Source organism: Cynoglossus semilaevis, chromosome 13, assembly GCF_000523025.1.
Source record: "Cynoglossus semilaevis isolate Cse_v1.0 chromosome 13, Cse_v1.0, whole genome shotgun sequence".
In the NCBI taxonomy this organism is placed as follows: domain Eukaryota; kingdom Metazoa; phylum Chordata; class Actinopteri; order Pleuronectiformes; family Cynoglossidae; genus Cynoglossus; species Cynoglossus semilaevis.
Window position 1 is genome coordinate 8,400,790 of NC_024319.1, and position 22,590 is coordinate 8,423,379.

At 44.8% G+C, this 22,590-nt stretch overlaps 2 protein-coding genes across 5 annotated transcripts in view; one reads left to right on the forward strand and one right to left on the reverse strand.

Moving 5' to 3' along the window:
• Nucleotides 1–7,695, forward strand: part of LOC103388392 (ataxin-1-like) — a 17,777-nt gene extending 10,082 nt beyond the window's left edge. For 3 of the 4 annotated variants that reach the window (XM_008323344.3, XM_025061597.1, XM_008323343.3), the window contains exons 2-3: nucleotides 1,384–3,435; nucleotides 4,106–7,695. In XM_008323344.3, the coding sequence (XP_008321566.1) occupies nucleotides 1,642–3,435; nucleotides 4,106–4,786 (2,475 nt within the window). In that variant the 5' untranslated portion in view covers nucleotides 1,384–1,641 and the 3' untranslated portion in view covers nucleotides 4,787–7,695. Of the gene's footprint in view, nucleotides 1–156; nucleotides 324–1,383; nucleotides 3,436–4,105 lie in introns of those variants that run through there. The other variant, XM_025061596.1, reaches the window with a different exon arrangement.
• A 2,501-nt stretch (nucleotides 7,696–10,196) lies between these two features.
• itga8 (integrin, alpha 8) overlaps nucleotides 10,197–22,590 on the reverse strand; it is a 39,745-nt gene continuing 27,351 nt past the window's right edge. The window contains exons 18-30 of the mRNA XM_025061598.1: nucleotides 22,567–22,590; nucleotides 22,010–22,077; nucleotides 21,478–21,625; nucleotides 20,874–20,966; nucleotides 18,190–18,269; nucleotides 17,744–17,824; nucleotides 16,906–17,011; nucleotides 15,476–15,634; nucleotides 13,551–13,667; nucleotides 13,235–13,348; nucleotides 11,888–11,989; nucleotides 11,682–11,804; nucleotides 10,197–11,409 (exon numbers count right to left, since the gene is read on the reverse strand). The exon at nucleotides 22,567–22,590 is cut by the window's right edge and continues 117 nt beyond it. Coding sequence (XP_024917366.1) covers nucleotides 11,320–11,409; nucleotides 11,682–11,804; nucleotides 11,888–11,989; nucleotides 13,235–13,348; nucleotides 13,551–13,667; nucleotides 15,476–15,634; nucleotides 16,906–17,011; nucleotides 17,744–17,824; nucleotides 18,190–18,269; nucleotides 20,874–20,966; nucleotides 21,478–21,625; nucleotides 22,010–22,077; nucleotides 22,567–22,590 — 1,305 coding nt within the window. The 3' untranslated portion in view covers nucleotides 10,197–11,319. The remainder of the gene's footprint in view (nucleotides 11,410–11,681; nucleotides 11,805–11,887; nucleotides 11,990–13,234; nucleotides 13,349–13,550; nucleotides 13,668–15,475; nucleotides 15,635–16,905; nucleotides 17,012–17,743; nucleotides 17,825–18,189; nucleotides 18,270–20,873; nucleotides 20,967–21,477; nucleotides 21,626–22,009; nucleotides 22,078–22,566) is intronic.

Sequence of the window (22,590 nt, forward strand, 5' to 3'; positions counted from 1 at the left end):
CTGACCAAGGTCACCTTCGCCCCCCCCCCCTGCCCCCCCGTACCACCCCTTCTCCTCTATCTTTATGTGACATAGCTGCAGCTGTCAGTTATTATAATATTCTTCATCTGCCAGCTGATGAATTCAGTCAAAACAGCCCGGTTCTTCTTCTTCTGAATGAACTGCAGGGGGAAATGTGAATGGATAGTGTGACACACTGCATCTCTGTGGAGCCTCTGGCTAATGAACAACTTGGAGGCCCGTGCACTGACCCAAACATAAAGCTGGAGGAAAAAAACAAAACAACAAATCTAAATAAGAAACCGTTCAAACATTAGCCTGAGGTAAGCAGTGGATTTGAATGTAATACATGAGCACAGGTGTGTGTGCTATATTCAAATAGACTGTATTTACAGAATGCATGTGTGTGAATGTATATGAGCGTGAACCTGGCAGAGAACATACTGTTGTCAAACATTAACAGTTTCCACTCTGGCTGTTCTCTTTAGTCTCTGGACAGAAATGGTTCCGTTTGACTGAGCGTCTTAACGTCATCATTTTCAGGAGCATCACTCACGCTTCATTATCCTCCGTGAACCTTTTTACACTTAGTGGCAGCAGTCAAATGGGTTAGTGGTGAAAACCTTTCAGTGCGTTTTAGTGAAAGACTAGAGTTTATGTCATTGGTTAATGATTCTGGATTCAGGTTTAGGGGTTATTTCTTTTCTTTTTTTAAACTCAATTTTACTGATACACCGGTGGACTCAGGGTTCCTGTCTGTAGGTGGACGTTATATTTATAGAAGGTCCACTGACTCAACATGAGACCTTGGAGCATTACAGCAAAGACAAAAGCACCGGGCCCTCTGAGGCTGGTGCTCTTTCTCTCTGCTCTGCCTCCTTTACCCCTGAGCAACTACACAGCTATCAGCAATACACACACACACACACACACACACACACACACACACAGTCACCCTGTTAACATGAGGATGTGCACACACCTAGACACACAAACAGCTCCTCCCAGGAAACTTCTACGTGGTGTTGAAAACATGAAAGAGACGTTTCCACATGAAGACACAGAGACTCTGTCCTTTCCCTTCCTGTGTCTGACATCATCATCAATACAGAAGCTAATTAAACATCAGTTCATAACGATCATATAAATATGATCTGTTGCATTCAGATGTGTTAAAGAAACACAATCTGCATCAAGGAAGTGTTTTAGGAGATGAGTATTTTTTCATTCGCTGCAGTGCATGCTGGTCTTTGCGGTTAGCAAAAGTGGTCGATAAAGATGTGCCTTTACTGTGAACATGGGCTAATGAGACTATATGTATAACATGTGCTGTGATACCTGTGTTTGTCCGTGGTTCTGACCTGTGACTCTCTCTGCCCTCAGATTACTGCCCTCACTGTGGACGAGGTACAACCCTCAGAAATGATTCCTCATGAAGTCTGTGGAGCTCATTTTGTGAGCTGGAGAAACTCCGCCCTCTCTGGTATGAGATCTGCTGCCGTGTACAAGTGAAAGCGAAGCAACACAAGACTGAGTGAGTGCACAAAGAGGTCAGTCCTGCTGGAAACCACTGACACGAGAACAGGCCTCACAGAAGCCTCAAAGTCATAGTCAAGCGACCGGTGAATTAATGCTGGCACAATGAAATCCAACCAAGAGAGGAGTAATGGATGCCTACCTCCTAAGAAGCGTGAGATCCTGGCTCTGGAACAGAGACCAGTGATCGTGGCCTCGGCTACTCCTCCGGCAGCGGTGGTCACAGATAATCCGCATACAGAGAACTTAGCCTGGCTGGCAAGTGTGGCCACTGAGCGCTGCAAATCCAGGGATGAAGAGAGTCCAAAGTGTCTCATCTCGTCCTCCTCGTGCACCTCGGCACCTTCCTCCACCACCTCCCTCTCTGCAGTGCCTCTGGCCTCTCTGCCTGCAGTTTACAACACAGCCCTTCCCCAGCAGGCCGGCACCATCCAGCTCGCCCAGCTGGGTCCCAACGTTCAGTTTATTAGCTCGGGGCCCTACGCGGGCTACATCTCCTCTCACATCATCTCCACCAACGCCAGCACCATGCCCAACAGCTCCACCATAGTAGCCCAGCGGCCGCAGCTGGATGGCTACACCACGACCCTCGTCTCCCCCAGCACCAAAGGGGAGCAACAGTTTCAGATAGGCCTCTCCTCCACAGAGCTGACACCTGTGTCGTTACCAAGTTCTGCCCAGGTCACCGGCCAGTACATCCAGCTGGACAACAGAACACCTCTGACGGTCAGCGGAAGCGCCGTCACCTCCCCCGCGACTCACCTCCAGCTACAGTCCCATGCTGCGGTCCTCCCTCAAACACTTACACTCACTCCCTCCCAGCTGGTGGTTCAGTATGCAGATGGTTCAGTGGGGAAGAAGCCAGAGGGACACGTGAAGGGAATGGTGAACGGGGAACTAGAGCTAATGAAACAGCCGAAGGCTCTGGGTCATCCAGCGAACCATCAGCAGCTCCACAGCTATGAGGCCAGACATATCCTTCTGCCTGCAGACTACGGCCAGAACCCTGCTGGACTACAGACCTCACTGGTGCTGGTGGCCCAGCCCAACCACGGAGATGAACACGAAGTTGGATCCAATAAGATCTCACTAGTCCAGACTGACAAAGGCAGCATCTGCCTGGGAAAACCGGTGTCCAGAGCCTCCTCCTTCACCTCCCTCCCTACATCTGAGCTGGTGAAATCTGTTGCTCCTCACACGGTCATTCAGACCACTCTGGCCCACGAGGAGCTCCCGGCCAATCTCTATTCCTCCACCCAACCGCCCATCATCGGTTACATCACCAGTGCAAACCAGCACGCTGTTAGCTACCATGCTACCCTGCCGCAGCACCTGGTCATACCGAGCGGCCAGTCCCTCATCATCCCCGTCAGCGGTGCCAACAACGGCACAGAGATGGAGGTCAGTCGTACGGTCAGCGCCCTGACGGCCACTACTACGCCTCAGATATCCACGGCCATGCCACACGCCTATCTGGCCACGGCTCTGTCCAAGTGTGAGGCACTCGCAATGGATGGAAATCACATCATCCCCACCGTTCCACAGGCTCCAGTGGTCCCAGTGCTCCCCTCCATCTCAGCTCCAGTTGTGGTGGAAGCTCCGTCCCCAGCTCCATCCCCTGTACCAGCACCAGCACCAGTGTCCATCCAGCCTCCCCCTCCTATTTCCTCCTCCTCGTCCCCCGTGGCTCTTCCACCTTTCTTCATGCGAGGCTCCATAATCCAGCTGGCTGACGGTGAGCTGAAGCGCGTGGAGGACCTGAAGACGGAGGACTTCATCCAGAGTGCTGAGATCAGCAGTGAACTGAAGATCGACTCCAGCACCGTTGAACGGATCGACAGCGGACAAACTCCAAACGTCGTTGTTATTCAGTTTTCTGTGGGGGAGCTCAAAGCCCAGGTGAGATCTCACTGCAATACACATGTTATTAGATGATAATTACACTCCCAGGTCACATGCTGTCTTCTAGAATCTGCCTTAAAATGAAATGCTTAGCCTCAGGAAAAACATGTCTGAGTGGAGAAAGTGGAAGAAAATCAAAGACAAAATGAAGTTGGCACGGTGTTCGGTGGAACATGTTGAATTTTGAACAGATTTTTGAATCATATTGAAAACTCTGCCTGTCTTTTTACTTAATTTAAGAATTAATTTTGAAGTCTAGTTATCTAGTAATAGGTTTAGCTAGTTTTCAATTAACCATTAGCTTTTTCTTTGCTAACCATTAGACACCCCACCCTGAAGTTGCCTGTAGTTCCCAGGTCACATACTGTTAATTCCAATCATGGATAAATTAATGTGGAACAACGTCTACTCTTTACACCAGGGTTGTCAAACATGGGGCCCAAAATTAATGTGGAACAACGTCTACTCACGTCTACTACACCAGGGTTGTCAAACATGGGGCCCGTGGGCCAAAACCGGCCCGCTAGGATATTCAATTCATTTGATGAATTTTGAAAATGCTCAATGAAAAAAAAAAATACACAAACACTTCTAACTCTCCTGAGTCCTAAATCCTTAGTCAGACTGACTGTTGCGGTACACTAACTGTACTTCTGTTCCGCTCCAGGTGTGTGTGGAGGTGTTGGTGGAGTACCCCTTCTTTGTCTTTGGTCAGGGCTGGTCTTCCTGCTGTCCAGATCGCACCACCCAACTCTTTGAACTGTCCTGTGCTAAACTGTGCGTGGGGGACGTGTGCGTGTCCCTCACCCTTCGAGGACTGAGGAACGGCATGGCGACGGACACCCAAGTTTTTGGGACTAAAATGAAGACCAGTCCCCAGAACGACTCCTGTCACGGTGTGGACATCTCTGTGAGACACAGTGCCAGTCCCGACACCGCAGGCAGTAACAGCAGCCTCCTAATGAAGGCTTCCAGCTCGGACAGGCAGGAGAGAAAACAACCAGGACTGGAGTTACCATCGGGACTGGGACTTGTCTCTGGATCAGTGGAGATGATTTATGGAACTGGAACAATGTTGGCCATTTCCAGGAACGGGGAACCGAGACAAAACTCTGGAAACGCGGACATGCCTGCTCAAACGCAGACACAATGTGGCGATCATGAGAGACCCACAGTTCGCAAACGACGCTGGTCGGCTCCAGAGAGAGACCAGGCTGAGAAAGCGGACGACGAGCCTCCGATGACTCTGCCCAAACCCTCTTTTGTCCCTCAGGAGGTTAAAATCAGCATAGAGGGCCACTCCAATACGGGGAGTGACAGGTTCTACACCAGAAGAGTAGACTGTTAGAGACCTTTAATGAACCACCTGTGGTTTACTGCGTATACTCCACCCCCCCTCCCCCCCATCCAGACTACTGTAATATAGATGGAGTTTCCTCAGTATTTACAGGTTTTCTTTATCCTAAGTCTGAAATCTACAATGAAGTTTAATAGAGCACCTTCACAAGTGGCAACACACATGAGATCAGTGCAATCAATGCTGAAAGCAAAATGGAATGCAGCCCGAATGTTGAGTGTGAATGGAGGTCACGTGAGACGTTATCATTTGACATTTTGACCTTTTTTTTTCTGTTATACAAGCGAGCACGCGACCCAACATCAGCTTGAAGGAAGTGCGTTTACATGTTTGGATTCTGTTCATTTTGTAGTTTCCTGTTTTTCCCGGCAGTGACGTGTGGTTGATTTCTGCTGCCTCGTGAGTCTGGTTCCATTTCAGATGTGTGTGTTTGTGACTCCAAATGTACAGTACAGTACAGTACAGTACAGTACTGTGTGTGTAGTGTGTGTAGTTTCTGTGTTTTCTCTCTGTGTGGCTGTCAAACAGCGCAGGAGTCACGGGTGTAAACGTCTCGATACGCAGTACTTCGAACTAAAATTTTAAAAACTGTCTGAATGTAAATCATCGTCCTCGTCTCCAGTACTGACCTTTGGAACTTTGCGTGTGCTCTTTGCTACACCTTTGATAAGAATGCTGGGAATTTGGTACCAGTGATTTTGCAGTATGCTAAAGACGGTTGCACGTGGGTGCAATCCTCAGATGAATTTCCCGACTTGTCACCACGTAATGCAGTATGCAGGAATTTGGTGACGGCATATTCAAACACATAAATGTGTAACAGACTCCTTGTCCCCTGCAGGGGGTGCTCTGGAGTGGAGTGTCGTGATTGACCATCACTGGTTTATCGTTATCTAATCTGGTAACTGTAGTTTAAGGAGGTATTATGGGTTGTTCTGTATGCCTGTACTTCATCCGTCTACTGCATCGTCTTTGGCTTTAATGCAGCGTCTGTTTTCCACTGGTAAACATTATCACACAGCAACGCCTCAGCCACTTGAAAAAGAAAAAGCAATATCACAAAAAATACAGTCAGGGGGCAGTAATGCTGCAGCTAAATACACAACCATACACTTCTAGTGTCCCATAAAAAATAAAGAAAAACAAAGTACTTTTTTATGAGCCTTTTGAATTGAGTTTATTTCCTGCGTACTGTTCTTTTAATTTTGACACTTTGTCCCGCTTCGTCTTAGTGAAACATTTCAAAGTCGACGTGTTTGTTTTTTACTATTGCAGTCATGTACAGCATTTAAAATACAAAGCAATTCTAATTCTAATACCTCTGAAAGACGACTTTCATTTAATCTAGTCAGGAAACAGAACCGAGCCGTTCCATATTGCGATTTACAGGCGATTCAGAAAATCACAGAGAAAAATGTTTCATAATCTTGGTTTGGCCTAACAAAAACGGCACTCGTCAAGAGCCATATTTTCTAAGGTCTCTCTAAAGGACGTGGATTCTCATCATTTTCAGGCCTTTTCTCTGTGGCAGCTAGAAATGATGTTTGACAGGAGCAGTGAACGCAAAGTAAAGAGTGTAGCAGTGGGCCATAAAAACCAAGATGAGCAAGAAATGCTTAACAGTCGGGTCGCGGTGGCAGCAACTGTAGAGGTTGATGATAACTTTTCTACTGGTTGATCAGCTCTAACAACACATTCCACAGCCATCTGCCCCCATTGGCCACCTCGCTGTTTACTGTCAGTGAGCAAATTATCAAAGGCAAACAAAAAAAAGTCAAAGTACAATATTACAATCAACATTAAAATGGAAAAAAGTGACTTTACATTCGGCTTCATCCCAGTTCATTCGTTTTCATATGACGGCCTTAGATGCAGTGTACAATTTATTATAGCAGCACTTTTTTATTATTATTTTGGCAACACCTGTTTCATCAATGAAGGTCTGCAAACACCTGGTTTGTCACAGAAGAGTTGTGCTGTTCCAAATAAACCAACTCTCTTTCTGTTAGTGCATTTGTTTTTCAGAGTAGAGACAAAAATATATCCTACAGTTCATTCTCAGGAACATTGTATGTCAATGTTAATGTGCGTGTGTGTGCGTGTGTTCTGAGCAGCAGCACTTTGACAGAGCATCAGCAGGATTGTGTTGTTGTTAGTGGTGAGCCTGTGCATCAGCGAACAGATAAAAGGACAACTGTAGAGCGACTGTTTGTCGTCACACCTACAGGTCGACCATTGACAGGAAGTCCGCACCAGGACAGGGAATGTAAAACACATCGTGCAAACTATCTCCACTTTATTTTTGATGATCCATAGACCCTACTTTTCAGAGAAAGAAAGCTGTAGATTTGAAGCGGGCCGGTGAGTGTTGATCGTGTACAGCGAATTGTATTTTGGAGCGTGTACAGTGTGTGTGTAGATATACTAATCCTGATGTAGCTTCTGTACTGTATGTGCCACAGCGCCTCCTTCTTCAATCATTCCATTGACTCAGTAATATCACGTGGTTCTGCAGGCCTTATTCCTTTGGTCCAATTCAGGTGTTGATGCTGTTTTCCTGAATGTGCTACACTCCCTTGGTAACATGGTTCTACAACTTTTTACACCGCGTACCATCTCCCCAAAAAAAAAATCTGGGCTCTCCAAGTATCTCCAACATACATATACGGTGTACGCACTTGAAAATACACTCCAGATATTACCTAAATTAAAGAGCAGGTGGCAGTATATTACAGCAAGTCACATTGTACCTGTAGGAATCAAATCCCTCTGTGTGCCACTAGGAGGAGCCCAAGTGCCACCAGCATGACCGAGATATAAATACAACAGCACATGAAGAAGCACTACACTTGGCACTTCAGTCAAATAAAAAAAAACCAACACAAGTCCAAGTGTGACCATTGACAAGTAACAGCAAAAGCCCTGCATACCACTAGAGGGAGCCCAAGTGTACCATAGTTTGAACACCACAGATTGACATAATAAGAGCAAGATTTTGACTTGCACACTGTACATGTAAACATAATCAGCAGTCTGTTGTAATGACCTTTGACCTTTTGGATCCTCTTTTGTACACCCAGTAACTGACTGTTCTTTCTGTGTTTCACTGCTCAGGCTAAACCAGTGTTTCCCAAACACTGGGTCAGGGCCCTAAAGACAGGGCACAGAACTTTTTCCAGCCTTTTATTTAACACGTATGTGTGTATGTTTTTGTGTTGTGATGTCCTTATCTTGATGAAATAGCTATCTAAATATTTTAAAAACATATAAGGTGTCACATTAAAAGGCAGGGGTTTCTATCCAATCAGCCCGATCGGCTGCTCATGATTTATATTGTAAATCGAGTCGTTATGCCCCCCCCCCCCCCCCCCCCCCTTACAGCCACCACCACTGTAGGCAAACACTGGGCCGTGACTGTTCTCCTCTGACACTGGTGTCATATTGTCTTCACTGCTTCGGAGCAGAGTTAGTTTCATCACTTTGTCTTTGAAGCTGCTCATCTCTCTGTCAGCCTCACCTGTGATTTCCTACCTGCAAAATCAGAGTAACTGTTTTTTTTTCCAAATACAGACTTGAGAGAATGAAAAATGTCTGAGACTTGAACAATCAAGAGGTAGAGCATACAGGAAATATCCTCCCCTTCACTTCCTGTCCAGAGTTTGCTACATGAGGTTAGCTTGTAACAATAAACTCTTCTAAATTGATACAACATTTTGTTATTTTGATTAAGTAAAATCTAGCTTCCTCTTGGTTCCAATACTGCCCCCATTGGTAAATTTTAAAACTGGTAAACGTGTAACCATGTAATCCTGTTTTCTAGATTCCTGCATGCTCTACCTTCAACAGAAAAGGTAATGTTACTTATATTTCCCCTTGTTTATCACCTTATAAAAGCTTCTTTGTGACACTGAGTCTCATGACCGTTTGTCCCTAAAAACAAAACTGGAAAAAGAATGAAAAGTATTAAAAATGTGGGCTGAAATAACCCTGAAATGACAATCCACTGTTTAAACCAAAATGTCACCTAAGTGGGGTAAAAAAAGAAAGAAAAAACAGTTTAAACAGCTTGTCTTATATTTCTTTCATAGTCACTACAAACTCAGTCTGAGCCGAACGGTGTGTGGTCACAGTGAAAACACCAGAGACTCTAAGCTACACTCATTTATTTCAATTCACAGCTACACCTTTGACAAACATGCCCTAAACTCAAATCGTAACGCGTGTATAAAGTGGATTATGATGAAAGCACCACCCTGTGGTGATCTGTGGAAATGCACTTTGAGATAAACTGTACTTGAACAGTCCACCTCAGAAGTTTGTAAATAGCCAGTCTTCCATCGAAATTGATCTTTTTTTCCCTGAATATAAACACTGACCCCCTCCTGCACCCCCGTGTACAGACCTTTGAATGAAGTTTGCTTTCTAGAACCATCATTTATTTAACAGAAGTACACCTCTGGCTTCGCCCTGAGTATTTTCCATTGCACTAGCTCAAAAATCGTGGGAGTAAAACAAAAGACTTAACTCGATATAAAAGTTTTTGTAACCTTGGGTCTGTTTGTTGGATTTTATTCTCGGCTGAGATACGATCTGTTCTACGTAAAGTATATAGTATCAATAAATGTTCCCTATTTTGACAGTGTTGAAGTTTGCTAGTCAGAAACTGTAAAATCTTTACTTCAAATGTTCGATTTCACATTTGATCAGATATATTCAAATAAATAAAGAATCGAAATAAAATTTTAAAAAAAATTAATGTTTTAATTTCCCCGAAAGCTGCCCAGAAGGAGAGAAAGTTTAATAGAACTTAATGAATATTTATCTGCTGCTCTGATCAATCTGAAACAGAAACGTTTTGTTTTTTTGCCCCATGTTCCTTTAGGAACTTCGTACTTAACAAATATAATAGTAACAAATATTTTAAATTATAGAAATGTTTTATGTAACATCTTAAAATGTTTAAACTCCATAAATATCATATAAACATCGCCACCAAGCAACTTTAAACATTTTTACCACAAGAGGACACTGTCGTCTTACTAATCCACATTTTACTGCTTTCCTTATTATACCGCTGCTACTTTGACGGTCTACCACAAGAGGGGGGAAGAGGTTCATTACTCAGGTGACCTCAACACAGGGATAAGTTTGGGAATGGACAAAAAGGAACAAAAAAAAAAAAAATCTGTGTAAAATCCTACAGTAAGAATATTAACAGTAATAGGAATGTGCCAGAGTAAAGTAGTAGTAGTAACGTAGGTTACAATACATGTTATTTCGTGATATGGGCTAATGCTTACCACTTTAATTAACAACATTGTGCGATAAGCGACGCTAACAAAGCATTTCATTATGTACATAAAACACAACAGTCGTGTAACAAGTAGAGAAAATGTGGCAATAACAGAAGAATCAACACTTTATTCTTATAAACCTTCACATTTGGTACAAAAAGAAAGAATTGTTTTAAACCTCGGCCACTGTTGAACGTTAACATCTGATTAACGAATGACTTTTAAACACATCGCCGTGCGCTAGGAACTGGCTCTACTTCATATCTTTGATAGCAACAGTTAGCCTTTAGCCAAATCCACTGTGACACATAGGACAGTAATAAGTTATTTATCTATTGGTCTTCTCCAGTCATTGGTCACTGGTTGATTTCACCTGATGATTTTATCAGACTCAACAGCTGCTTTTTCTCTAAATCCTAAAATGGAGTGTACCAAGTCACTGCTTATATACAGGAACAATGGAATCATTATGCTCTGTTAAAATAACACCAGTGTAAACAAGCCTCGTTATCACTCAACACCCAAATATTGCACATACATTCTTAAATATACACATTAACATTGTGCCTCGTGTTTATGCTTGTGGATGGATTTTTTTTAAACATGTATTTATGTGTGTGAAGTTATAACTGGTTACCAGGATAAAAACCAGGATAAATTAAATTATGTGAGGAAGGAATTCAGGAATTGAAGAAAAAGGATGACAAACCAGACACCTCACAAACACACACACACACACACACACACATACACACATACACGTTATGTACAGTACTGCTCACACACATTCCCAATGACCACCAGACAAACACACACGTCCTCACATCAGCATTTGTGCACAGAGCTCCTGTCTCAGGGCGTCCCACTGGCAGACACATGAAAATGCTCAGATCAGTGACACTGAACGCATTGTCTTCACAACAAAGTCTATTTGGTCGTCATCTGCGGCGCTCCATCACTGAGGATAAACAATGTGTGTATGTTATTCAGCCTGTTTTGATTGATTTTGGTCCAGTTCTGTTCGGTTTGAACCTTTCTCGTCGGTCCAAATCTGGTTGGTGCTGACGTCCCCAGTCCGTCTTCTGTCCGTCTGTCCTTTCAGTCAGTGACATTCGCAGAAAGGCAGAAAATTTCCATCCACAGAATGTAAGATCCAACTACCACAGATCTCAGATCTGTTTTCAGTTCATCAGAAGGTGCGCGTACCTCCCAAACCCCAGGCTCCACATTTTAGGCATCGCCTATTTGATCCGACGTCAGTTGCTCCTGGTCTGAGACATTATCATCTGATGGCGGCCGCGCCCGGTCAAAGAATCCACACTGAAGGAATCAAATAAATCCGTTAGCGAACAGTTACATATTGTAGCCAGTCGTACTAGCATGAAGCTAAATGTTCCTAAATTGAATCAATTTAACTTCATCAAGAAAAACAAATCGGCCGTTAACCTTCTGGCACAGCTGGATTTCTAAGAACAAGAACGCAGGTCAAACCTCAAGAAGAACAAAATGCTTCAACGCTAGCCAAAAAAACTCTGAGTTAAATAAATAATCTGGTTCCTCTGGTGTGTGTGTGTGTGTGTGTGTGTGTGTACCTTCCACATGGCCAGTGTTAGCACGGCCAGAACCAGCAGGCCCAGTAGTATGGCCAGAATGATGACCCAGAGTGGAACAGCGAATGAAACATCAGGAGTCCCCCACAGGACTAGCGTCCCCATCTACAGACCACACAGAGGGACAGGGACTTTAGGGACAGAGACAGTTTTAGTTGAACCTTCCGTCACTCTCCCCTTCATCTTACCGAGGTGCTGTGCTGAGGCAGAGTCAGTGTTTGGCCCTGGTAAGGCAAGGCCGTCACCATGTAGGACACGGTGGAGTTGAGGACGTACGGGTCGTTACGTCTCTGTGGGACACATGACAAAATATCCTCATGAAGAGGTGACGTTTACCCTGCACACGGCCGAACAGTTTAGGCAAAAGTAGCACGTTATTGTGGTTGTCAATGTGTAAGACCTGCCGCCCCTAGGGGCGCCAGAGCTCCATGATGGGGCCATGAAACGATGAAAAAGACAGGGTTGATGGACAACATTAAAATGAACAAGATCACATGAAAGGGAATGGATGGATTTGGTTCATGGTCAGTAAGAACAGGAAATAAGGTCCACGCAGGAAGACAGAGGAAGTGTGAGAATTATTGTGTTTTATTTTGATGGACTTATCTGTACATCAGGTTTGACCATTGTTTTCATTAAGGATGAAACTGATTTTGTGTGAATTTGTGTGTGTGGCTTTTGGGTGGGTTGAACAGAAGAACAGCAGTTTCAGGGACACTGAGTCTTTGAAATTCCAAGACAACTGAAAAGATTTAATTTTTTTTTTGGTAAATAAAAGTGTGTCATCTGTAGTGATTAGTGTTTTCATCAGCAAAGTTCTTTTCAGTAGAATGTTAGGGGTGAGTGGTGGCTGTCGGCCTCTGCCTCTGCCTCTGCCTCTGCCTCTGCCTCTCTCTGGTATTAGGTCGATCACTCACACCTGTGTCCTGTGCTCTCCTTGTCTCATTAGTCTCACTGCTCTCACCTGGTGTCCTGAGTATATATACACCTCTCTCCCACTGCTGCTGTTTTTGCCTTTTCGTTGTTGTTTGATTTTTGCTGTGGCTCCTGTTTGACTCTGTGTTTTCGGTTCTGTTTCTTTCTGTTCTGAGTTTAACTCCAGTTAACAAAAACCCTGAACCTGATTCCCTGTGTCCCTGAGTGCTGCATTTGAGTTCTGCTAAAAATCCAGTTTTTGTTGAATTTTTTTTTTTTTTAGATTTGGGAAATCACATGGAGCTGGCTCAAAAAATGTTTTACAATCTCCAATCATTTCTGCAAGTTTCCATTCCACCCAGCGTGGCTAGAATTCGTGCTTTGCTATGTTCTGTAAATCATTTAAAAATGTTTTAAACGTCACAAAGTGTTTGCTAATATGAGGAAGTCATTAAAATCAGACACCATTGACGTTGCAGTAGCCGTCTGAGTATGGTTCCTCATATTAGCAAACGTTGACGTTGCAGTAGCCGTCTGAGTATGTAGTACGTATTAGTAAGTGTAACTGAAATGAAATTGGACAAGAAAATAAATATTAAGTCAGGCCGAGCGACACTGACCTGCAGGAAAGTGTGAGCCCAGAGTCTGGAACGGATCTTGACCACTGCACTCTGTCCGCGGTCCAGCCGGCCAATCACACACATGATCCTCAGACAGGAGATGTTTGTGCAGTTCTATGTGAGGAGACAGTTGGCAGGGACAGGAGTACGAAATCAACCATCTGTGAATCACTAATGAACATCTGGTGGAACGGAGTTTCCCAGGAGGTCAAACGCGGTGAAACAAAGGTTTACATCACCACTCGCTTAATATCTGTGAATTAGCAGCGGAGTGCAGGGTTAGGGAACAAGTGAAGGTGAGAAAATCTTCACGTACCAAGGTTTTTCCGCTGTAGCTCTGAGCGTTGCTGACGGCTCTCTTGTGGCGGTGGAGAGGAGCGCTGGTGTTCCTCAGGAAACCTAATAATTCAGGGGTGTCCTGAAGAGCAGAGATCTGAGGGAGATAAAGAGAGTTTTATTGAAAAAGAAATCTGCGTTTGTATTTTTGGTGAACCATATTCTTTTTTATCTCTGCAGGAAACAGTTCTGACTTGACTTTAAAGTAGAAATGCTAACTTTTTGCTGATATCCGATATCAACTGATACGATATATGCAGCTGTTTGGGTTAAAGGCAGACTTTTGCACCACATTTCGTCGTGTGCTGTGTCACAACGACAAAAATTCACTTTCAGGCAAAAACTTTTTTAGGTCCCATCATCTGGGCGGAAACCAGGCAACTCACTTTCAGGCTTTTTATGTCCCATCATCTGGGCGGAAACCAGGCATTGTTTATTTTTGTTAATTATTGGGTTTTCATTATTGGAGGAAAAAACGATAACGATTCCTACTGTTATCACATAATTATGCTAATATCGGCCAACCGTGTTATTACATAATTATGCTAATATTGGCCAACCGATAATATCGGACATCCCTACTTTAAAGCTTATGAATTAAGAATATTCCTCAGCCTGTGTTTTAATAGAGACAGACTGTCTGGACCAGTTGCCCTTGTGGATAATTCTAAGAGGCCCACAGTGAGAGTTTTAAAAACATATTAAAGGAGAAATTTTAATTGTATAAAAAGCAAAAGAAAATGGACATAATAATCATCAGCTGTACCAACGCACTGGTTCCATCTGCGACACAGATCTTGTCAGTGTGTGTCGCAAATACAAACGGGGGAACAGTCAACGGAGAACGTTCATAAACAGGATCATTAAAGACGTCCTGTGACTATTAATGAAGTGACACGCATCGGCAGCTGTGCAAACAAATGTCATTTGCAGACCAGAACAAAGAGGTTTCCAAAGAAAAAAGGATTTAAGGGGATTTTCATTTCCCAAAGGCAGCGTATACCAACCAAGCAAAAAAGAAGAGTTGAAGTCATTGCTCACAAATCAAAACAAATTTTTAAAACACAAATGCATTATAGTGGAACCTGCTTCTTCCCGAGAAGTGTAAAGTGATACTTTAACCACAGAAAACAAAGGCATTTCAGGCAGTCGTTGGAAAGAATGCTGCAAAATGAGGATTGATTTATTGAAACCTGAATCTAATTTCTGTCCCATTGGAGCCAAAGTTGTTGGAACAGAGGCTAAAACAAAGGTTCAAAACCTCTGAGGAGAAACCGTTCACTTCCGAGCAGCGAGATGTCATTTTTAAGAAAATACAACTGACAGTATTTGGCAGAATGGTTCAGGATGAATAATACAGTTATATCCCATTTTTATAGGTCTTTAGAGTATGTGAAAAACAGGCATGATGATTCAGAACGTGTCAGCCGATGTTTCTCGGACACCAGATAATTATAGGAGGAACATCTGATCTAAAACTCTGTATCTGCGTCACTCTGTTTTTCTAATGGATGGTCAAAACTGGTAATCTTCAGACATTAATTGTCCACATGTTGAACTAACTGCGTTTCTTTTTTAAATTACACTTCAGATGATATCATAGATACTGGAAAGTATTCCTGCTCTAATCTCCACTAATAGCCCTAATAATTCTGTGTCGAGCCAACTGGCAGTAGAACACGGGGAGCAGCCAGAACCTCCAGAAGAAAAATGATGTTTTATGTAGGCAGATGTAACGATGGGACCGTGGATGGAAAAGCCAGTAGCAATATAATATATAAAAGTTTGGAATTAAAGGAGGTCTATTACAGTAGGAAGTACGACGTAATTATACAACAGGGACTTTGAACATACAGTACTACGTGTGTGCCAGACTAAGTCAAGTTCACACGTTGTTCATGTTACCTGCAGGCCCAGTGGGTTAAGGCTGGTATTTGTCCGGCAGCTAATTGGTCCGTCAGTTCGAATCTCCATGGCATACAGCAGGTTCTCGTCACGGAAGCGGGCCGGCCAGCCGACCTGAAGCTCAGCCTCTCGGATACTGCTGGGGCCGGAGTTATGAAGCTGCAGGAGCAGAGAGGCTGGTCAATGCCGAGGCCTCCTTCAGGTCTCAGGTGACTGAGGCTGTAATGAGGTTAGACTAACTGTGGAATGATGACACCGGCCACCTGTGTTACATTGAAGATCGTACTCATGCTGCCATTGGACCGTTCGACCCCATGACACGGCCGGACTTATCATTCCGCATGATGAGGACAAATGAATTATCAGCTCAAACGAACCATCAATTCAATAAATCTTCTTTTTATTGCGTTTTCTTCCTCGCGCACACTTGCGCGTGTGCACACACCGACACGGTCGTTAACACTGAAGCGGGTCTTCTAAACAGGACATGATCCTGATGCTGCAGGGCAGGAATTCTGTAAGAGCAGAAAACTCTGTCCTGTCTAACTAGAAGCAGCTGTTAACTGGGAAACAGTACGGTGGAGGAAAATCATTATCAGCTGCAGGACAGACCAGACACTGGTGCACTCTGAGCCAATGAAGTCCCTTTAAAACAAAGGAAAATTTCATGTACCTTCTACACACGAATGTTGTGGTTGATGAGCTCTTCACATGTAATACACCCCATGGCCTCTTGACCTAACCATAACGTTTACAAATATATGCTTCATCCTAATCCTTATCCCAACTCTAATCTGACTCTAATTTTACTTCTATCTTCAAACTAAACATTAAACCTAAAACCTCCTCATATTTAGTCGGGACCTGCAGAACGTCAGCTACAGCAACACACTACTATAGGAACCTGTTTTCTGCAGAACGTCCCCTTCAGGAAGCTGGTCCCCAAATCACAATGCTGTTTCTTCTATGAGTGTCCCCACTAGTTCAGCAACACACTACTATAGGAACCTGTTGCCAGTTTGTCTGCCGCCCTCCTGGTTCTATCTATAAGTCTGTTGCTCCATCTGACCTGGTTTTTCCCTCACTGCCATTTCTCCCGTCACACCGTGTCCAGTCTGAAGACTGATCCTCGTCCTCTTCCTTCCTCACCAGGCTCCTTATTCCCTGCTCTGTTTTCCCTCCCTGTCTCTCTTCCCTGCCTTCACGGCAGTAATTAGTCCTGGTCTTCAGACCTTTGATCAGCCAGATCCTGATGTTTAATAGAGCTACTGGTGTATGTACTTCATCTGAGGGGCGCCCCACTTTTTGTGACCTCATTAACGACTCTCCACACCTAGCTTAATGCACTTCTCTCTTCAACCAGTGTTAAATAACAACCGGAGTGCGTGGAGGATTAATGGCTGTGTTTTAGTTTCCAGACTTCCAGTTACCTCATATATGTGTGTAACCTGCGGTCCCACGTCGTCTTCTTTGACCGGCCTCTCTTTGGGTTCCCAGCGTGGGAATGGCAGCACCACCTGAGAGGGATGGGACACCCTGTAGGGAGGGAGTAGTTCTGTGACACTGATGCATTCACACAGTTATAGGACTGGAGTTCGTGTTAATAGACTTCAGTATCACAGCTGACGGCTCTGCAAACTCCAGATCGATGTTTTTCAACTTTGGGGTCGTGACCCCACGTGGGGTTTCCTCAAATGTCTGACTGACAAAATGACTGATACAATTTTGCTGTGTATCTCTGAGCTGGTGTATCTAGAGTGACGGCTGTGGTCACGCGACTGCACAAGGGACCGCTGCTGGAGTTCCTTTGAGTACTTTTGTCCCTGGGTTCACAAGTCAAAAAAGGTTGGGAACCACTGGTCGTTTACAGGACAAACACGGGGACATCAGTGTCGTCTCGTCTCTGTCATCCTTGCTTGTATGTGTAACTGACCACACCCAAACAGCAAGGCACCAAGCTTTGAAGTGTCTGTTATTTTGTGTGTGTGTGTGTGTCAGTGGGCATCCATGTACTACATGTCAAACGTCCCATGTGCTCTTGATTAGTCCACATTTATTTCTAGAAATGTGTTTTCGTGCTGCTCTCCATCTGTATATAAACAGGCTTCAGGAATTCAAAAGGAACGGCTACGTCCTGCAAACACCGAGCAGTTAGGACTGAAACCAGATCAGATGGGCCTTTGAGGACACACTCACGGCAACAAAGAATTAAATTAATGCTTCCCCGCGCAGATGGCCAAAACCTTCTGACATGCAAACTGGACTCACCCACGTAAATCCAGCTGAGCTCGGGCAACGATGGACAGATTCAGAGCGACTGGGTTGCTGCTGGGGTTGTCCTTGTTGGAGCTGTGGAGGGATTCACAAAGAGTTTAACATCATCTGTCAAGAAAATGTCAGACTGTCTACAGGAGGCTTTGTATTTTTATGGTAGGCTTGACCCCTCGAGGGTTTCCTCTATGGGCCCGACCTGAACTTAACTGTCTGCGTCTGCGTCTAGCGCTGGTCTGTATCAAATTCGAGACAATGAAGGGAACAGTGTTCTTCGTTTGTTTCAACCAAACCACAGACGCAGACAGCATTAGGGAAGACACAGGGCTTATTTAAGAGGCTGAGAAGAAAGACGAGTGCTTCTCTATGAACGCCTGTTTTCATGTTTGCGTTAGCTGATGGCTGTGGGGGGTGCAGTGCGTGACAGATAATGGGCGTGTCACCTGTGGATCTGTAGCTCGAAGCTGATTTTTGGTCCTGCATCATCCAGGCTTTGTACTGAAAACCTCAGACCAACAGACAGCTGGGCAGGAGGGTGGAGAGGACGCAGGAGAAAAAAAAGAGAGAAGACACATTAAAACGGAGGAACGGCAGCGATGACAGGGAGTGAAGACGTATCAAAGACCACATCACCACGTTACGTGGGCGGTAACACACGGTAAAACTGCTGTTTTGACTTCACCCTGTGATGTTACTGCACAGCCAGAAGATCACATGTGCATATGTTGTTTTGTTTTTTTTCTCGTGCATGTGTGTGCACGTTGCTCCCCGCGTTGACATCAACAGCCAAAATATCACATCTGAGAAACTCCAGACAACTGACAGACGCACTTAAGAGCTACAGTTCGGTTCACTGTCTCTCTCCGGTTTAAATCCCCGTCATACAGTCTAACTGAAAACATGTGGAGGACTTAGTTTATCATCCACTATATGACAGCGTGAGTGACAACATGCAACACTGTGCACATACATGTGGACATGTATGTGTGTGTGTGTGTGTGTGTTTTGCTGAAGAGCAGGTCAAACACATGGTCCAAAGAGGGAAATGACAGCAAGCAGACATGCACTAACACTTCAAAAGGCACGCCTGAGGGGAGGTGTGTGTGTGTGTGTGTCAGTAAAGGTCTAAAGAGACAGCAAATGAGAATGTTATGAGCTGTTTGGAGAGAGACAGACGGACGTCACTATCAGCGTCACTTCTGGCTGATGTTTTGGTCCCGACGTCCAAAGACGGGGGTTGTGCTTACAGCCCAACACCGTGCAGGACAGTTGGTATTTGCCGGAGAACACCAAGATTGGCAAAACGCCACTGGTGCCCTGTGCTCTTCACAGATGAAAGCAGGTTCACACTGAGCACATGTGACAGACGTGACAGAGTCTGGAGACGCCGTGGAGAACGTTCTGCTGCCTGCAACATCCTCCAGCATGACTGGTTTGGCAGTGGGTCAGTAATGGTGTTGGGTGGCATTTCTTTGGAGAGCCACACAGCCCTCCATGTGCTCGCCAGAGGTAGCCTGACTGCCACTAGGTACTGAGATGAGCTCTTCAGACCCCTTGTGAGACCATATGCTGGTGCGGTTGGCCCTGGGTTCCTCCTAATGCAACACAATGCTAGACCTCATGTGGCTGGAGTGTGTCAGCAGTTCCTGCAACACGAGGGCATTGATGTTATGGACTGGCCCGCCCGTTCCCCAGACCTGAACGTCTGGGACATCATGTCTCGCTCCATCCACCAACACCAAGTTGCACCACAGACTGTCCAGGAGTCGGTGGATGCTTTAGTCCAGGTCTGGGAGGAGATCCCTCAGGAGAACATCCGCCGCCTCATCAGGAGCATGTCCAGGCGTTATAGGGAGGCCACACACACTACTGAGACTCATTTTGACTTGTTTAAAGGACATTACATCAACGTTGGATCAGCCTGTAGTGTTTTTTTCCACTCTAATGTTGAGTATAACTCCAAATCCAGACCTCCATGGGTTGATACATTTGATTTTCATTGATAATTTTTGTGTGATTTTGTTGTCAGCACATTCAACTATGGAAAGAACAACGTAATTAGAAAAAAAAAAAAAAAAGTCATTCATTCAGATCTACTTATCTAATGTGTTACTTTAGTTTTCCCTTTATTTTTTTTAGCAGTGTATATCAGTGTTCGTCAAATCCTCAACTTACCAAATTTTGAAATGGCCTTTCAGTCACGGTCAACGACCTCGATTGCCATCGCAAGTCCGATTAAAACTGTAATAACTGAGCTGCGCTCGCAGCAACGCGGCTTATCTTTAACTAAAGTGAAATGAGGACGAGGACCAAAGATAAGCAACTCTGGCGAAGTTGAGCAGACATCGCTGAAGCCAAAAACATCTCTGAACCTGAAGGGCTTTTACCTCCTACGCTCACGCAGGCACTGCAGCTCAGGAATGAACTCTAATAATGATAATAATTCAGCTGTGCACTAAAGCAGAGTCTGTACGGGGTACACATAAGACTTAAGCCCCGAGATTCCTGAACGTCCGATGGGGCAGGGAAAAAGTTAAATATGGGAAACATCTGGATAACTGGGGAGTGCACACACACACACACACACACACACACACGACTTAACCCTTACAAATGCCTTGTTTCATGCTCCTCCCCCAGTGTTGAAACACGACCACATAATTGATTTAATGGAACGTCTGATGGCAGGTCCAGAGCCTGGAACACCTCTGTGCTGGAAGAACCTACAGCCAAACAAAGACACTCCCACTGTCTCCACACTCAACACCTGTGACGTCACCCATTCACCACACGGACCGGAACGATAGAGTTTCATGTCGGAAGAGACGTCCTCTTTTTTTTAACAAAGCCTCAGCTCGACTGTGGAAGAGCTCCGTGGATTACTGTTACACACACACACACAGACACACACAGACGGTCCCCACACACAGACGCACAAATGCGAACTTCAATGGCGTGTGAAGGTTTGTCATGGTATTCAGAGTGTATGGAATAAGGGTCAGGGGAATGATAACTTATCATTGGAAACAATCGGACTGTGCAAATAAAACCAGATGAGCACAGATGTTTAAAACGTCTGTGTGTGTGTGTGTGTGTGTGTGTGTGCGCTTTTGGTGAAATAACTCACCTCTGTATCAGCTACCATTGGATTGCCCAGGTCGCACACCACCATCCTGGATTCGTTGACCATCTTGTACTCGCAATTTGGCTGAGAGAGAGACTGGATGGTGGAGGTGAGAGAGGAGAAAAAAAAGGGAAAAGTTGATGAGATAAGGAGGAAAGAATGAGCGAGAAGTGTGACACCATCAAAGAGGAAAGGGAGCAGGGAACTGAGGAGGGAGGGAGAACGAGTGATGGATGATCTGACAGCAACAACCTCATCAATCACGCGGCCCCATTACAAACTCATTAGGACACACACACACACACACTGGCGCGCGCTCACACAGACACACACGCTCTTAGACCCAAACACACATGCAGCAGTTGACCCCTTCCATTTCCGTGGTCACTGATGCAGCCTGTAAATCATAATAGTGTCTCTTGGGTAGTTGCCAGTGAAGCATACCTCCATGAGAAGTTTGCTTAATCAAGAAAACACAACAGGAAGTGATGTCACACTGTAAATGCTGTTCGATATAACTTACGTCCTCATTTTATATGTTGGTTTTGTACTCGGGGTCACTCACGATTAGCTGTGTGTGTGTGTGTGTGTGTGTGTGTGTGTATACCTCCACTCGGCGCTCCACTCCGATGTAGTCGGCCTCTGGTGGTATCACTGCGTGCAGCTCCGTCTCGTAGGCTCCCTCTCCTCGGTTCGCCGCGGTGATGGTCAACATGACCAGATTGTCGTCTCCAATCACGAGCTCAGAACGGTCGCTGTGTGTGACAGAAGAGCGCAGGGAGAAAAGGCAGAAAATGAAAAGTTGTGTTCTGTTAGATTTATGCTGTCTGATCCACTCAGCCCAGCTGTAACCCCAGCAGTGTGTATGTGTGTGAGATCATGTGCGTCAACCAGCCGAGGGTGACAGGATGTTTGTGTAATGCCGCCACGGAGATATGGGACAGCTGGAAACACTACAGCGCGTGGAGCCGAGCCTCACGCTCACGTCCACACAAACACACGCAACTTGGCTGTGAACCCAGCTCATCGTGTGAGGATTAACAGACACACTTTGGATTGACGCTGTGTGCGTACGTGTGTGTGTGACGTGTTGAGTGTTTACAGGTTAAGGTCAGAGGTCGTGGCAATGTCACCCTTACATGCTGGCAGAAAGCTGGAGGTCAGGGATGCAAATGTTGTCATCGCCACAATCCAGGAGAATGTAGGCCTGAGAGGAAGAGGGGGAGGAGAGGGGTGAGGTCACGGGGAAGTGTTCGAGAGCGATTGTGTGTCAGTGTTGCCAGATGTGTAAAAATCAATACTTTTTTACTCTCTTATGATATACGATCAATAATTGAAAACAAATTATAATCTATGATAATGATACCACAATATATATGGTAATATTATGTCGGAATTTCATGTATGCATTTCGGTCTTGTATGCACTTTGTTTTACTGTTTTATTAATTTCCCATGTTCTTACAGTTCGCCTTTCCTGGTAACTGCACCAACTAATATGTACTTGTACTGCATGAAAGCTGTTTTTGTTTGTTTAAATTGTCTTCCTTTACCTACAAAAACATTTTCAAGAAAGAAAAATCACTTGATTTTCAGGATAGGATTTTGAAATAACCCATGAAATGGACTGAATATAGGAAAAACTGAATAATAATCTGCATTATCGGACACGCAAGAATTATAATCCGTTAACTCACCTGCTCCTGGAGGAAGGTGCTGCT